The 15010-nt window shown below is 40.7% G+C and overlaps 3 protein-coding genes across 3 annotated transcripts; 2 read left to right on the top strand and 1 right to left on the bottom strand.

Annotated features, from left to right (window-relative positions):
* Window positions 1-5873: 5873 nt before the first annotated feature.
* Window positions 5874-6546, top strand: LOC129721697 (enhancer of yellow 2 transcription factor). Its single transcript, XM_055674574.1, has 2 exons — window positions 5874-6190; window positions 6250-6546. The coding sequence occupies exons 1-2, from the start codon at window positions 6135-6137 to the stop codon at window positions 6473-6475; spliced, it is 282 nt and encodes a 93-aa protein (XP_055530549.1). The 5' UTR covers window positions 5874-6134; the 3' UTR covers window positions 6476-6546.
* Window positions 6545-8841, bottom strand: LOC129721696 (F-box only protein 42). The gene is made up of 4 exons (XM_055674573.1): window positions 8802-8841; window positions 8571-8733; window positions 8118-8505; window positions 6545-8057 (listed from the first exon to the last, which is right to left on the bottom strand). Exons 2-4 carry the CDS (start codon window positions 8689-8691, stop codon window positions 6713-6715), a joined length of 1854 nt encoding a protein of 617 aa, XP_055530548.1. The 5' UTR covers window positions 8692-8733; window positions 8802-8841; the 3' UTR covers window positions 6545-6712.
* A 1541-nt stretch (window positions 8842-10382) lies between these two features.
* Window positions 10383-13369, top strand: LOC129721833 (pre-mRNA-splicing factor syf1 homolog). The gene is made up of 2 exons (XM_055674873.1): window positions 10383-10540; window positions 10613-13369. Exons 1-2 carry the CDS (start codon window positions 10499-10501, stop codon window positions 13163-13165), a joined length of 2595 nt encoding a protein of 864 aa, XP_055530848.1. The 5' UTR covers window positions 10383-10498; the 3' UTR covers window positions 13166-13369.
* The last annotated feature ends 1641 nt before the right edge of the window (window positions 13370-15010 follow it).

Consider the following 15010-nt stretch of genomic DNA (forward strand, 5'->3'; position numbering starts at 1 on the left):
GCGAGTTTTATAACCAAAAATGTTGGCAAAAGAAATTTGAAATTATGTTAGGGATGTTACAGATATCCGCATCCGCACAAATATTGACGTCCGCATCATACCATGCGGATATAGAGATAAGTGACTTTTCACCTACGCACACCAGTAAACGTGTAAACCCGTGTAAAGTTGTTTTTGTTTCCTTCAAACTCAAAATCATCGCATCTCGTTGCTTCGACTTTTATCACTTTTCACCATTTCTGGTCGATTATGTTCAGCAGCTTCTTCCGATTTCTGATCACGAATGAAAAAATTTATTCAGAATAGCAATGGGCAAAATCGATCCGATTTTTGCAAAATCGATCTTTTCGGGCCAATTCATCGATTTTTTGAATCGATTTCTATGCGCGCGATCTTCTACTGAATCGATCCTTTGGATGGCAAGATCGTTTTTTTTTGCCTGAAAAATAAATGTGTGCAAAACGGATTGAAGACAATAGTGATTGCATTTATTGTTGCTAACGTAATCAGCGGCCGAATTCCGAGAACACTTTTTTTGAAGAGAAGAAACTTTCTTCATTAATAGTATACAAAAATTTTTTCTTCTCTCCGAAGAAGTGTGTGCTCGGAACTCGGACACTGATCTGAAAAATGTGTCAATTTTTTACCGGGATGACCATAGTTGAAGAATGGGCTAAAGTTCAATAGACATGAAACCGAGCAAAACGCATTTTGATTGTTTTTGTTGGTTCAAACAATTGTCCATGACAACTTTTTTCATGAGTATGTCACCACCCCCACAAGGTTCCAGAATATCCAGCTTTCCACGAACGGTAATGACGGATAGGGCACGCTGCCCATTTTGACGTTTTCTGTAGGTCAGGGAAGCTGGATAACCTTGTCGTCGAGCTGGAAAAGAACGATCCGCAGCCAAATTTAGTCCCTCCAGTATTTTTAACGCAGTAACCATTTTTTTGCCTTTGTAAACGCGACATCAATAGACAAACCCGTATGAAATTTTGCTAATACGCATGGGTTGTGAAATATATCAAGGTTTAAGGGCTATTCCCACTGCTTCCGTTCCGGGACCGGGACGGGACCGGGCCGTGGCTGTTCCGCGTGTCGTCCGGGCTCGTTTGAGATTGATTGCGTGCGTTCTTATGAACGCATTCACACCGACGCGCCGTGCCCAGACCGGGGCAGCGTTGAGTTGCCGTCGTGCTGCCGCAGTGCGAGAGAAAAACTATCGTTGCCGGCGATACTTTGTGTTGGCCGGAGAGTGCACGGAAGGCACTCGGGTGGATGCGTGTATGTTGTAGTGACATATTTCGCGCGGAGTGAGCTGCGGTATGAAAAAAAGAGAAAGACGTTCTTTCACATATACACACCAACATTTCTCAGCCAGAGCGCAGCGCGGGCACGGTTCAAGCACGGCGCAGTGTGAATGCATGAAAAGTCCCGGACGAGCCCGGTCCCGGCCCGGTCCCTGAACGGAAGCAGTGGGAATAGCCCTTTAGGGGTGGGTGAAACGGCTCTTTTGCGAGAGCGGCTCTGAACTGACTCATGGTTCACAATGATTCACGAGCGTTGACAGTTCGTGTTGTCTCGGTAAACTTCGGGGTTCACGCGAACCAAACAGTTCTGCTGCGCCCAAAGAACCGTGGTTCTTTTTCGTGAGCTGTTCGTTATTTCGCTCTTTTCTAAGAACCGGTTCATATGAACGGCTCGTGAGCTGTTCGCCCATCCCTAGCGAGGATGAAAAGAACGACGAGACAAGTTTGCACCTCGAACTGAATATAAACTACCGACCACAAGACCGCCTCGAAAGTTTGACATATATTGTATACAATCATTACTAACTGATTGGTGTATACTGGGGTGGCAATGGGCTCTGACAGTTTTATTTAGAAGTAGTGTTCAATGTTTCGCCCTCACGAACAGTTAGCAAAATTTCGATTTTTTGGATAACACCCGACCTCGACGTTCTATACATTTCTAATAACCCGTTCACATGATGTAATATTGCTCATCTTGACTCCAATCACTCCATACTCCAAATTTTCCGTGAAAACTAGATGTATGTATGTTTCAAGATACGCGATATCACGTGATATCTGCTATAGTGTGAACAAGGCATAAGACATTTGGTCGGCGTGCGACCAGACCGAGCCAAGCGCCAAACACATTGTTTTGAGTAATTAGCATTTAAAGTTTGACCACCTATAAAATAATCGTGTTTGAACTTATCATTAATTCAATGCAAACATGTAATGAACAGGGCTTAATGAATGTCCTTTTATCATAAATACACGAAAAATAGCAATAATTGATAAAATATTTGGTTTTTATTTTTGACACCTATGCACTCAGTTCACTCTGGTCGAACAAAAATTTTAAAAAATGGTCTTCAGTTCGGTCTGGTCAAACCTATTTACTGCAACATATCAACTTGACTATTAAACAAGCTAATTTTTCTCACTAGTCAAACGTAATACATAGATATCAACGCTGCTTTATCTCTCAGTCCAATCTGTATCAAAAATTATACAGTTGATAGACAAGCAAAGCTTCATTTCTGTTGCTCTATTTCCTGGTGCGAAAGCGCACCAAGTGTTAAGTATTAAGTTAGTATCAATATGAAATGCTCTGGTATTTTGAAGCGGGTATTGTCTAATTTTATTGATTTACCGTATATTAACCCAGTCCTGACGTTTGTTACAAGAAAAAATTTAATATTATTTGAAAAATATCAAATGGAAATAAAATGCACTTGGTTCGGTCTGGCTCAACAAGATCTTGAAAAAAAGTGATGTGACCATTGAAACGAAATTCGGCTCTACGAAAACCACCTGGCAGTTTATTTATCTAATTCTGATGACAGTCGTATTAACGAGCTGTCCGAAGCGGAGAAATCAGTTACTGATTAAAATAAATCGCAAAGTTAGCTTTTAAATCATAAACAATCACTTTATTTAGAGGTATCTAAATAAAGTGATTGTTTGTGATTTAAAAGCTAACTTGTCTGTGTTTATGGTTCACTCTGGTCGAACGCAATTTCGTTCTTTTTACAGAGTGCAACAGTGATTTTTTACTATAACACGCCTATGAACTGTTCAAATGATTTCATTCTTTAATGGAACATAGATTATCAGTTTGCACATCCACTGGTGCTAATAACTCAATTTTCAAGAAAATGTCGCTTGGCTCGGTCTGGTCGCACGCCGACCATTTGGCACAAAAAAAAACTATTACAAACTGTGCTTTTCTTCAGAAGTCAAGAAAGTAAAATTTAGACCAAATACTCCTGAATTCCTATTGAGCTGAAATTTTGCATTGCATTGGATATTGAATTTACCATTTTGGATATTAGCCAACATTATTTCATATTTGCTACCTCTGCAAGTGCACTTTGTTTGTGCTGCGGATGCTCCGATTTTTTTATGAATTGGGTTGTTCAGCTATATCAGTTTTTTCTATCATCTGAAAGATCTGAATTCTGAGTAAAACGTGATTTAAAAAAAATTATATCATTGTCCTTCGCTTTTTAAATCACGATATGAAACTGCTTGAAATTTGCTCGAAACCGTTACAATGACAGATCGCCCAACTACCAACTGTCATTGTAGCAATTTAGAGCGATTTTTTGTTTTTTTCTTAAAAACCGAAGGAAAATGATATAAAGTTTTAAAAAATCACGTTTTACTTAGAAAGTTACACTCGTTTGGATGATATATAAAAATCGGAAATCCGTGAACAGCTAAACAACCCAATTATACAGGTTTGGATTGCTCTTAGTGCATCCGGAACAATAGACCATTTCACGAACTGACAGGTGTCACGGATCCTGCTGATGTTGATGATGCTTTCACGTGCATTATGTCAGCGGTTCCAAACTTTCTGTCAAAATTTCGTTCATGAATCAAGTTCACAAACGTCTCGTGAAATGGTCTATGGGATGAGCGACAAAGAAAACTCTTAGTAGAAAAAAACCGCCAAAAGAGTACACGCGGTTAAAGAAGATGGCAATAAACTAAAAAAGCCGTATCGTTAGTAGATGTTGTGAACGAAAACTCGTTGAACATGATTTATAAACCAGAAAACGCAAACAAAACAAAATCTCCATGAATATAGTCAAATAAGGTCGTAAAAAGCTTATACCGAACAAAAATCGATTTTTTGTTGAATCGATTTTCCAGACTCGGTTTTCTTATGAATCGATTTTATGAATTTTGATTTATCGATGCAGGAGAATCGATTTTTTTTTTCAAAGATCGCCCATTGCTAATTCAGAAACAAGTTTGAAACATATAATGACTGTTCAACCGAATATTTGTCCAGCTGCTAAAAACATAGCATTGCAAACAAAACAGTATTTTTCTCAACTAGTTGCACTAACACATTCGTACGTGAAAAGGTGTATTGAAATTTTCCTTGGTGCTCGCTTAAATAACTTTTGCACTGCGGAGGGACATGTTCATGTGAAATAAAGGCCTAGGTTCACACACGGCGCAATGACACCTTCTCCATACAAAATAGAAGGCGTGATCGCTATCCCGCCTTCTATTTTGTATAGAGAAGGCGTCATTACGCCGTGTGTGTATTTGGGCCTCAAGCAAAATAAAACAAGGGTGCGTGGCTAGCTATATAGCGTGTATGCATGTCTACAGCGTGTGTGTCTATGTCTATACCGTGTGTGGCTAGCTAAAGTATGCCTATTGCGTGTGTGGCTAGCTTTATAGCGTGTGTATGTCTATAGCGTGTGTGGCTAGCTAAAGTATGTCTGGAGCGTGCGTGGCTAGCTATATAGTGTGTGTGCATGTCTTTAGCGTGTGTGGCTAGTTATAGCGTGCGTGGCTAGCTATATAACGTGTGTGCATATCTACAGCGTGTGTGCATGTCTATAGCGTGTGTGTACAGCACGTGTGTGTTTAGCGCGTGTGTGTATGTCTATAACGCGCTAGACACACACGCAATAGACATGTTGAATTTAAATATCACAGTAAATCAATTAGAACTAAATCAAAACTTTGCCATGTTCAAGAAACAATATTCAGTGGCTAATAAAAGGCATTGACAAACATAATTGGGTTGTTGACTCATTTCTGAATAAATTTTTCATTCGTGATCATGAATCGGAAGAAGCTGCTAAACATAATCGACCAAAAAAGGTAAAAAGTGATAAAAATTCGAAGCAACGAGCTGCGATGATTTACAGTTTGGAGTTATTGTTATTGTAGTGATTTCATGAATTTCGATAACAATATCATTTGTTAAAATTTGCCTTGGATCTTGAACCTGGCCCCGGAGATCCGGATTTACAGGAAACATATGGAAACGAATTGCTATTCATGTCACTTATACTAAAAAAGAGACAAATTTTCCAATCTTTTGACTGGTCAAGATCAAGAATCGGTCAAGACGTTGGTGGGTACCCAACCCAGGTACCCTGCCGAGTACTTACGTGTGTTAAAATTTCCGAGTACATAACGGTTAATACTTAAGGCCTATTTAAGAACCAATGCGTTAGTGCCACGGGTTGGGGAATATAAAAACAACGCTTTTTATGCTACGTTTTGAGTAGCGGGACAAATATTCAGTTGGACACCTATTGCATGTTTTAAACTCGGTTTTGAATAAACTTTTCATCCGTGACCAAGAACCATTCATAGGAATGGTTGAATAGCAATAATCTTTTATTTTTTCCGGTTTGAGCCTCTGGAATGCACTTTTTTTATTTTTTGTCGACCAGTATAATCCTCACTGTGTTTCTTATTCCGGCCACTGACTTTAGATGCGCTGAACAGAGCTGAATTTTTTCACGAAACATTTCATTTCATCGAAATAATTCATTTTTGATAGGTAAGAATCCTATAAGAATCAGTTAGGTGAATTCACCCAGGTCTCCTTCATGTGGCTCATGTACGATACGGGTGAATTCACCCAGATTCGTAGTAAATACCGTATATACAAAAGCACAAGCAGCGGCATAAAGAAAAGAACATCAAAATTAAAACTTTCCACTACCTACTACAAAGCTACAAATCATCAACAGAAGAGAACAGCAGTTGTTGTCAAATTCGTTCTTTGATCCAAGAATATCCGTAAATAGTAACTTTTTATTAGAAAATAGTAGCAAACAAACTGAGTCAAAAACGATGACTTTCACCAAAAGTGTAGACCAGACAACAATCCTGCAAGGAGATCGCACGAAGTAAGTCAAAAAATTGTAAAATCAATGGTGGTACTCAATAGTAACCAAACTTCAATTAGACTGAAAGATCTGCTGCGGCTACGGTTGAATGCCTGCGGCTGGAGTGACCAGGTACGATTGCTGTGCCGCGATGCCATCAAGGACATGGATGGTACCATCAATTGTGACTCTCTGGTGCAGCAGGTTACGCCGAAAGCTCGAGCCTTAATCCCAGACACAGTGAAAAAAGAGTTGCTGCAGAAAATCAAAACCATTTTGATTCAGCAGGAGGGAATCGATATTTAGAAACAGTGTAAGATTACTAATTTAGGGCATACATCATTGGTCAAATAAACGGAAAAATAGCAATTTTTTGACAGCGAGGTTTTTTTTTATTGGAAATCAACGCGTGAACATCAGCTTAATAATTTGAATAATATTTTTCGATTACCAGAGATTGAATTTTAAACCAAAAATTGCTAAGCCTAGCAACATTATTTATGACTACGTGAACGTTATTTAATTTATATGTACATCTTGCTCCTACACGACCGCGGTTGGAACTGTTAAAAAGTGCACTATATTGGTTACACTTGAACTTTCCGATTTTGGGTTTTTGTTTAATCCACCAAACACGATCAGCTCTCCGGTTCCGCTAACCATGGTAGAGAATGTAAAATGATCAGGTGCCCCTGCGATGAGACCGCTGTTTTTCTGCTCCTGCCACTCGATAACGGGAGCTTTACCATCGTTAGCCAGCAACTGGGAAATATCGCAGACATAAATTGCTAATCCGTTGCGTTTTATTCTTTTGGGAGTGACCGATGACTCCTGCGCGGCAGCAGCTGCTGCCTTGGCAACGGCTGCGGCCGCCGCAGCTGCTGCTTGCTCCTGTTCGCGCTGTTCTTGTTCCTTGATCCGTCGCATGGCCGAAATTTTTTCCTCCATTTTACGAAGCCTTTCCAGCTGTCGCTCACGAGAAGCTTGCAGAGCAGGCTGATTTGCTGGCCGTACACTGAAGGCAGCCATTGCCATGTGGCCATGCTCCGGTGGAGTTTGGTTGAACCGTTTGGGTAGCAAATGATCGTCATCTAATTGTTGCCGATGATAGATGGGACTTCTAATAGCAGGAAGCGGTCTAGAAGGACCAGCTTGAGGTGCCTGAGACGGTGGGCTAGGATTGGATATTCCGGAAGGGCCAGGTTGAGGGTCGATTGGCTGACGAAGCACACCTGTAGGAGAAGGTGTTCGTGCCCGGGGAGCCGTTGGCATAATAGGTGCCGGTGGTGGTGGAGGGGGTGGAGAACGAACGGGATTTTGACGAGGGGGAATGTTTGGTTCATTGCCAGCAACCCTGGGACGGTCGGCAGGATTTCCTCCGGGTCTTGGTCTTCCTAGATTTGGAGGGTGTAGACCGTGATTGGTTGGTCTATGTTGACGGATTATTTGAAAGTCGTTCGGTGACGTTGGGCCCAGCACAATTATCTTCGATCCAACGTTACATGCTGGATAGCTCCAGTTATGTGTAACGGTACTCTTTTTGTTTTTGACTTGAACATTTCTCCAGCGCCAGACATCCGATCGCATATCCAACAGCCAGGCGTCGTTGAAAATCCTGTTAACTCCTCCCGTGCCGCCTAGTACTAGGATGTAGTCCTTTCCGATAGCCATTTGAAATTGACCGTATCGTGCCGGTGGCTTCTGCTCGGATACCGTTGGCCTTTTCCACATTAATTTTTCCAAATCCAACACCCAGATGTCGTTTGTTGTTCCAATGTTTTCCATCGTTTTCTGGTAACCACCAAAGACAATCATCTTGTTATCGTGCACCGTGGCAGAATGGCCAGTCATAGGAGGTGGACCGAAGGCCAAATTATGTATTGTCCATCTGAAACGAAATTTGAGATTCTATTGTTTTTTCAAATAGTAAAATGAGAATAAAATGTACCTATTATCTGTAACGTTATATACATGGAGTTCATCGAAAAGGGTACACATCTGAAAAGGCGTATACGAGTGCCTCCAGCCACCGAATAGCACCAACAAATCGCCGTAACAAACCAGCGAGGCTCCAGCTTTAGGGGATGGATAAGTGCCCATCGAAATCGGTCGGATCCACTCCCTTCTGCTCAAATCGAAGCGCCATAAATCGTTGAAAGTTGTATCGTATGACGAAGCTCCCCCGAAAACGTACATAGAATTGCGATGCAACGAGCTCGCATGAGCGAAACGGGCAGCAATGCTAGGGTTCTGTCCACTCAGCACCTCCTGCCGCCAGCAAAGGTTGAAATCCATGAGTCCTTTCTGTAGGCAAGCTTTCTTCCGTATTCGTACATCTGCAATGATCAGTGATGTAATTATCGGTTTTCAGCAACGATGTACCAAGTTCATGTCCACTCACTGTTGGCTAGGGCGATCCATCGCTTGCAAACTGAGGCACATTGTTCGAGATCCTGGTACGGAGGAAGCAAACTGAATATAAACTCTAAAATTTCGTTCGGTAGATCATTTATCGAAGCCATATTTCTAGAAAGCACACGAAAATCGCTTGAATTCACAAACACCTGTAGTGGGAGTTGAAAATAACTTTTTATTTGCAATGCAGTATTGAAACAAAGCTGAAAAAAATTACAATTTTCCTCTGGCCAGTTTGACAGTTTTCTGAAGAACACTTTTTGTTGACAGCGAACAGCTGACGAGGACCGTTAGCAGCAATCAGTAAATTGTCGTTATTTAAAAAAAACTTGGGATGATCAGTGGAAATTATTTCGGAGTGATTGAAAATTCCTTGTTGTTCAATTGGGTTGCGTAGCTAGATCATTTTTTACATCATCTGAAAGAGCTGCATTTTCTAAGCATAACGTGATTTTCGAAAATGTCCTATCACAAATTAAAACTGCTCGAAATCACTGCAATAACCCATGTACCAAACGATTCAGAGCGATTTTCGTTCTTTATTGAGAAATCGAAGGTCAATGGTATAAAATTTTAAAAAAAATATGAATCAGGAATCCGTGAATAGCTAAACTACCCAATTATAGAGAGTTATTTTCATTTGTACTGTGCGAAATTTGCCAGCTGGCATTTTCCTGCTAAATCTTACCATTATGCACGTTATTCCCAGAAAAACGTATATGCTACTATTTGTCTAGCTTTCGTAGTCCTACGTTAGGCCTGCGTTTGTGCACTTACGCACTAACCCCTTTAATATTGTTTTTACGATTCATTCATTATTTTGGATCCTGACCATCTCCGCGGTTTACAGGACAATTAGAGGCTAGCGCTAAGCATCTAAGCGCTAACAGTCTCTTCCAAGTCGGGATCCAAACATACGACGAGTGACGACTGGCTTGTTAAACTAGCATCGAGATCAGTTTTTGATTTTACTATATTGAAATATTGATGCTGTTGACAAATATTTTCTTTCAATACAAATTAATTACGTTCTGTTCTATTTTTTTCTGTTCTGTCCTGTTTCTTTTAAGGCCAAGCTTTTTCTTCTAATCTCAATGAATAAGTTGTTTTATTTTTTTAATTTCAAACAACTATTTTTAAAACTATTCAGAATCTAACTTAGGTGGCTCAATACAATTTTGGACGTCTCATTAATACTGAAGTGTATATACCAAGCTTTTTATATTTATGGATTTTTTTCTAGAAGTTTTTTACACGAAATTACGTGAATAAGAACCGTGTGAAATCTCAACATCAACAATGTGTGGGCATAAACTATCAAACTTCGTTTAACATATTTCTATAAAGTTTTAAAATTGTATTAAAAACTATTCATTATTGTTGCCAAAATTGTTAAAAATAAAATGAAATCGAATTGCAAAAGAATATTACACATTTCAGCGCTAACTGAACCCCTCAAAAGTGCGAAGACACTGCTTAAAGTGCGCTTTTACGTTGAACTGTGCTGGTGTCTACTGCAAAAAAATGCGCGAAAGGTAAATTAGTGCACCGAAGCCACTAAAATAATTCAATTCAAAAGCACACTCTTATGGACAATTTCACACTTTTTAGCGATCTGTAAAGAAAATTTAAATATTTTACTGGTTTTTTTTTCTGCATCTTTTTCTATAACACCGCCGCTAATAAAAATATAAAAATAATGCCAGTGATTGATGCTAACGCTCTTAAAATTGAGTGTTTTTTATTTTGAGAAATCCTCTATTATGAAGGAAGTTGTCAAAACAATTTATGTTTACCGCAACTTTGGCATGGCACACAAACGTTTTAGCGCGGTTGCTCGTACAATTTTTTCCATCATAAAATAAGTAAAGGACAGAGTTATAAAATCGATTGCTAAGAGCAAAAGATACTAAAATGCCGATGTCATCGGAGGTTAATTTAGCGGAAGTGTTTTTCGTAAGTATCTGCAAAATTCTAATTTGTTCGTATCGGTTTTACGTTATTTCCTGGATCGTTTCTCTTTTCCAGAATGAAGAGGACCTACCGTACGAGGAGGAAATCCTTCGGAACGCCTACTCGGTCAAGCACTGGATGCGCTACGTAGAGCACAAACGAAACGCACCAAAGTTTGTCATAAATACGGTATTCGAGCGTGCCCTCAAGGAACTGCCCGGCTCCTACAAGCTGTGGTACAACTATTTGAAAACGCTGCGCCGGCAGGTGAAGGGCAAATGCATTACCGATCCGGAGTACGAGGAGGTGAATAATGCGTTCGAGAGAGCGCTAGTTTTCATGCACAAGATGCCCCGAATCTGGATGGACTATTGCTCTTTTATGACCGGTCTGTGCCAGATCACTCGCACACGGCAAGTTTTTGATCGTGCCCTGCGGGCACTGCCCATTACCCAACACCAGCGTATTTGGCCGCTATACCTGGCGTTTCTGGGAAAGTTCGATATTCCGGAGACGGCTGTGCGGGTGTGGCGTCGGTATTTGAAGCTTTGCCCGGAAGATGCTGAAGAGTATGTAGAATTTTTGGTTTCGATTGGGCATTTAGATGAAGCTGCACAGCAGCTGGCCAGTATAGTGGACAATGAGAACTTCGTTTCGAAACATGGTAAATCAAACCACCAACTGTGGAATGAATTGTGCGAATTGATTTCCAAAAATCCAGATAAAGTACACTCGCTGAATGTGGATGCAATTATACGCGGAGGTTTGAGAAGATACACGGACCAGCTAGGGCATCTGTGGAATTCGTTAGCTGATTATTACGTTCGGAGCGGTTTGTTTGATCGAGCGCGAGATATATATGAGGAAGCGATTCAGACGGTCACCACAGTTCGTGATTTCAGCCAGGTTTTCGATGCGTATGCTCAGTTTGAAGAGCTCAGTTTGAGTAAGGTAATGGAAGAGATGGCCAAAAATCCGACACCTACTGAGGATGACGAAATCGACGTTGAATTGCGTATGGCACGATTTGAGTATCTGATGGAAAGAAGGTTGCTTCTATTGAATAGTGTTCTGCTACGGCAAAATCCACACAACGTTGCCGAATGGCACAAACGAGTTGAGTTGTACGAAGGAAAACCGCATGAGGTTATCAATACCTACACAGAGGCCGTTCATACTGTTCAGCCAAAACTTGCGGTTGGAAAGTTGTACACCCTTTGGGTAGAATTCGCTAAATTTTACGAGAAAAACAAACAGCTGGCTGATGCTCGAATCGTATTCGAGAAGGCAGTGCAGGTCGACTATCTAAAGGTCGATGAACTGGCCAGCGTTTGGTGCGAGTGGGCAGAAATGGAGATTCGCTCGGAGAATTTTGAAGATGCTCTAAAAATCATGCAAAGGGCTACGGCTATGCCGAAACGAAAAGTTGCGTATCATGATGATACGGAAACGGTTCAAATGCGTGTCTACAAGTCGCTCAAGCTGTGGTCGATGTATGCCGATCTGGAGGAATCATTCGGTACTTTTCAAACCTGTAAACAGGTGTACGATCGCATTATAGACCTGAAGATTTGCACCCCGCAGATCATCATTAACTACGGTCTGTTTCTGGAGGAACACAATTACTTCGAAGAGGCATTCAAAGCTTACGAGAAAGGCATCTCGCTGTTCAAGTGGCCCAATGTCTATGACATATGGAACACGTATCTGACGAAGTTTCTCCGTCGATATGGCGGACAGAAATTGGAACGTGCTCGGGACCTCTTCGAACAATGCCTCGATGGATGTCCACCTGAGCTGGCGAAAAATCTGTATCTTTTATACGCGAAACTAGAGGAAGATCATGGCTTGGCACGCCATGCGATGGCGGTTTACGAGCGAGCCACAACAGCTGTTAAAGAGGATGAAGCCTTCGCGATGTTCAATCTATATATTAAGAAAGCGGCAGAAATCTACGGTATTCCACGAACGCGCCAAATCTACGAGAAAGCAATCGAATCTCTCCCGGAGGCGCAATCGCGCCAAATGTGCATGTTGTTTGCCGAGATGGAAACCAAGTTGGGTGAAATCGACCGAGCCAGAGCTATCTACGCACATTGTAGTCAAATGTGCGATCCCCGCATCACAGCGGAGTTTTGGCAAACATGGAAAGAGTTCGAAATTCGACACGGCAATGAGGACACGATGCGGGAGATGTTGCGAATTAAGCGCTCCATTCAGGCCACGTACAATACGCAGATCAATATGATGTCCGCTACGTTGATTAATTCGTCCGTTACCGGAGCGGGCTCCGATCAACCGGCCGATGCGATGAGAGCATTGGAAGCGAAGGCAGCAGAGACATCGGCTCGGGCGATCGCGGCCGTTGGCGCCAGTGGCGGCAATATTATGTTTGTTCGTGGTGAAACACAAGGTGGAAGTAAAAAGGCTGATAAAGTGGTCAATCCGGATGAGATTGACATTCACGAAGAGGACGACGATGAGGAGGGTGACGAAGAAGCTGAAGATGGCGATGGCGGAGATGATGAAGAGGACATTAGCAAGAAAATGCCGGTGCGGAAGCAAGCTGTTCCAGCAAAAGTTTTTGGTAGCTTAAGGAAAGAGGAGGAAGAAGATGAAGAAGATTGAAAATTTTAAGAGGTAAAAAATTTTGGCAGAAGTATAGACTGTTCCGAAAATTATAAATACATCTTCTTTCTTGAATAAAACAAAAAATACAGGATTTTTTGAGTCATTTTATTTTGAAATATAGATACCGTAGAACGGGGCGAGAAACAGTCTGCGATATATCTCGCAGTGTACAAAAAATACTATAATGTATAGAATGAATATAAAAGTTTTAAAACATGGGTTTTGCCTCCCTTTATTAAAGGTGTAACGTCCATTTTGATAAAATAAGTAATTCATTGTTTTATTGAAAAAAATGTTGCATGTTTCTATTCACCCCGCAATGGGGCGAATAGAAACACTCGCCAATAAAATACGTTTTCCTTGTTCTGATAGAAAATTCTAGTTTTAATTTGAAGAAAACAGAACAATTGCATCATATTTATTGATATGAGAGGCAAGAAAACGATATAAAATATCAAAATAGTGGAAATGTTCGGTTTATTACTTCATGTTTGTTATCTTATTAATGAATATGTTCTATTAGAGTCCTTATTAGGAACAGAAGGACTCGGGTTGGGTCAAGCATTTTCACAGGTCTGGCATCTTCCGGTGTTTCATCTAGGACACGACATCCGGGAACATTTTGTCTTGGTGGAACTGAAACCTTGATTCATATCTCTGAGGTTAGGCCATGTCGAGCATCATGCAGCAGATAAATCAGACTTTCATCACGTTTTTTGAAACTATCGTGGTTGTCTACTGGATTGAAGTCTAAATGTAACACCCGATTTATCCGAGTAGTTGATTCTATATTTCGTAACCGCTTGACAAAAAAACAGTTTTTTTACGTTTTTGGACTTTTTTGTTGGTAAGTCCTTACCATGGGCTGAAAATGTACAAAACATGTTCCACATCATTTTACTTATAAAACATTATAGCATTTCTCAAATCTACTTGTTTTGGTTCAAAAAATAGCCGCTACGGCGTTGTTTCTATTCGCCCCGTTATTCTGAGAACCGCGAGTTTTCCATGAAACATAGGTAACGTGGTGATGAATACCTTACGGCAATCCCTAATTCAGCGTAAAAACTTGAAATGCTTAACTACCGACCCAGTATATCACACGAACAAGTTCTAAGTGAAGCAGATTGGCTTCCACAGACAAAGTTTTTTGGTACTCGGTAACGTTCAGAATTTGAACCCCCATTTTGCATTTTTTTAAGCAAACCGACAGTAGTGCTGCTAACCCAAAAATGGGTTTGCAGGACTTGTTTACTATTGAACTATCTAAGAAAATATTTTTTGCATGGTTTTAAAATGTAATCGAAGACTTAAAATCGCATTTTTCGAGTTCGGAAGTTTTGTTTCTATTCGCCCCACTGTTTCCATTCGCCCCGTTTTACGGTAATAAGTGTTTTCTTTCCAGTTTCAATTCAAGTTGGGATTATTTTTCGTAGGATACGCGAGTTCTCTAACTTTTCTCTTAACACTACTCATAAGCTTTTGCACAGTGTGTTCTCCGACCATTTTTACCACTTTAAGCCAATCTTTTTTATTTTTTTCAACATTGTCCGCTGGGTTGACATATTTCCTCAGCTTTGCCTTGGTCAAAGCCCAAAAAGTTTCAATAGGGCGAATTTCAGGGCAGTTTGGAGGATTCATCTCCTTTGAGACACATGTGACATTATTTGTTTTATACCACCCTAGTGCATCCTTAGAGTAATGGCAGGAAGCACGATCGGGCCAAAAGATTGGAGGATTGTTATGCTGCTTAACCATGGGTAACAACCTTTTCTGCAAACACTCTTTCACGTTAATTTTACCTTTCATTGTGTCATTCGTAATGAATGGACGAGATATTTT

Source organism: Wyeomyia smithii, chromosome 2, assembly GCF_029784165.1.
Source record: "Wyeomyia smithii strain HCP4-BCI-WySm-NY-G18 chromosome 2, ASM2978416v1, whole genome shotgun sequence".
Classification (NCBI taxonomy): domain Eukaryota; kingdom Metazoa; phylum Arthropoda; class Insecta; order Diptera; family Culicidae; genus Wyeomyia; species Wyeomyia smithii.

Bases quoted from the DNA above. Each gene is read 5' to 3' on its own strand.
- LOC129721697 (XM_055674574.1), top strand. From the start codon at position 6,135: ATGACTTTCACCAAAAGTGTAGACCAGACAACAATCCTGCAAGGAGAT. The intron at 6,191-6,249 runs GTAAGTCAAAAA...AACTTCAATTAG, and splicing joins CTGCAAGGAGATCGCACGAA to ACTGAAAGATCTGCTGCGGC.
- LOC129721696 (XM_055674573.1), bottom strand. From the start codon at position 8,691: ATGGCTTCGATAAATGATCTACCGAACGAAATTTTAGAGTTTATATTC. The intron at 8,506-8,570 runs GTGAGTGGACAT...TGATCATTGCAG, and splicing joins ATGGATCGCCCTAGCCAACA to ATGTACGAATACGGAAGAAA. The intron at 8,058-8,117 runs GTACATTTTATT...ATTTCGTTTCAG, and splicing joins TATAACGTTACAGATAATAG to ATGGACAATACATAATTTGG.
- LOC129721833 (XM_055674873.1), top strand. From the start codon at position 10,499: ATGCCGATGTCATCGGAGGTTAATTTAGCGGAAGTGTTTTTC. The intron at 10,541-10,612 runs GTAAGTATCTGC...TCTCTTTTCCAG, and splicing joins ATTTAGCGGAAGTGTTTTTC to AATGAAGAGGACCTACCGTA.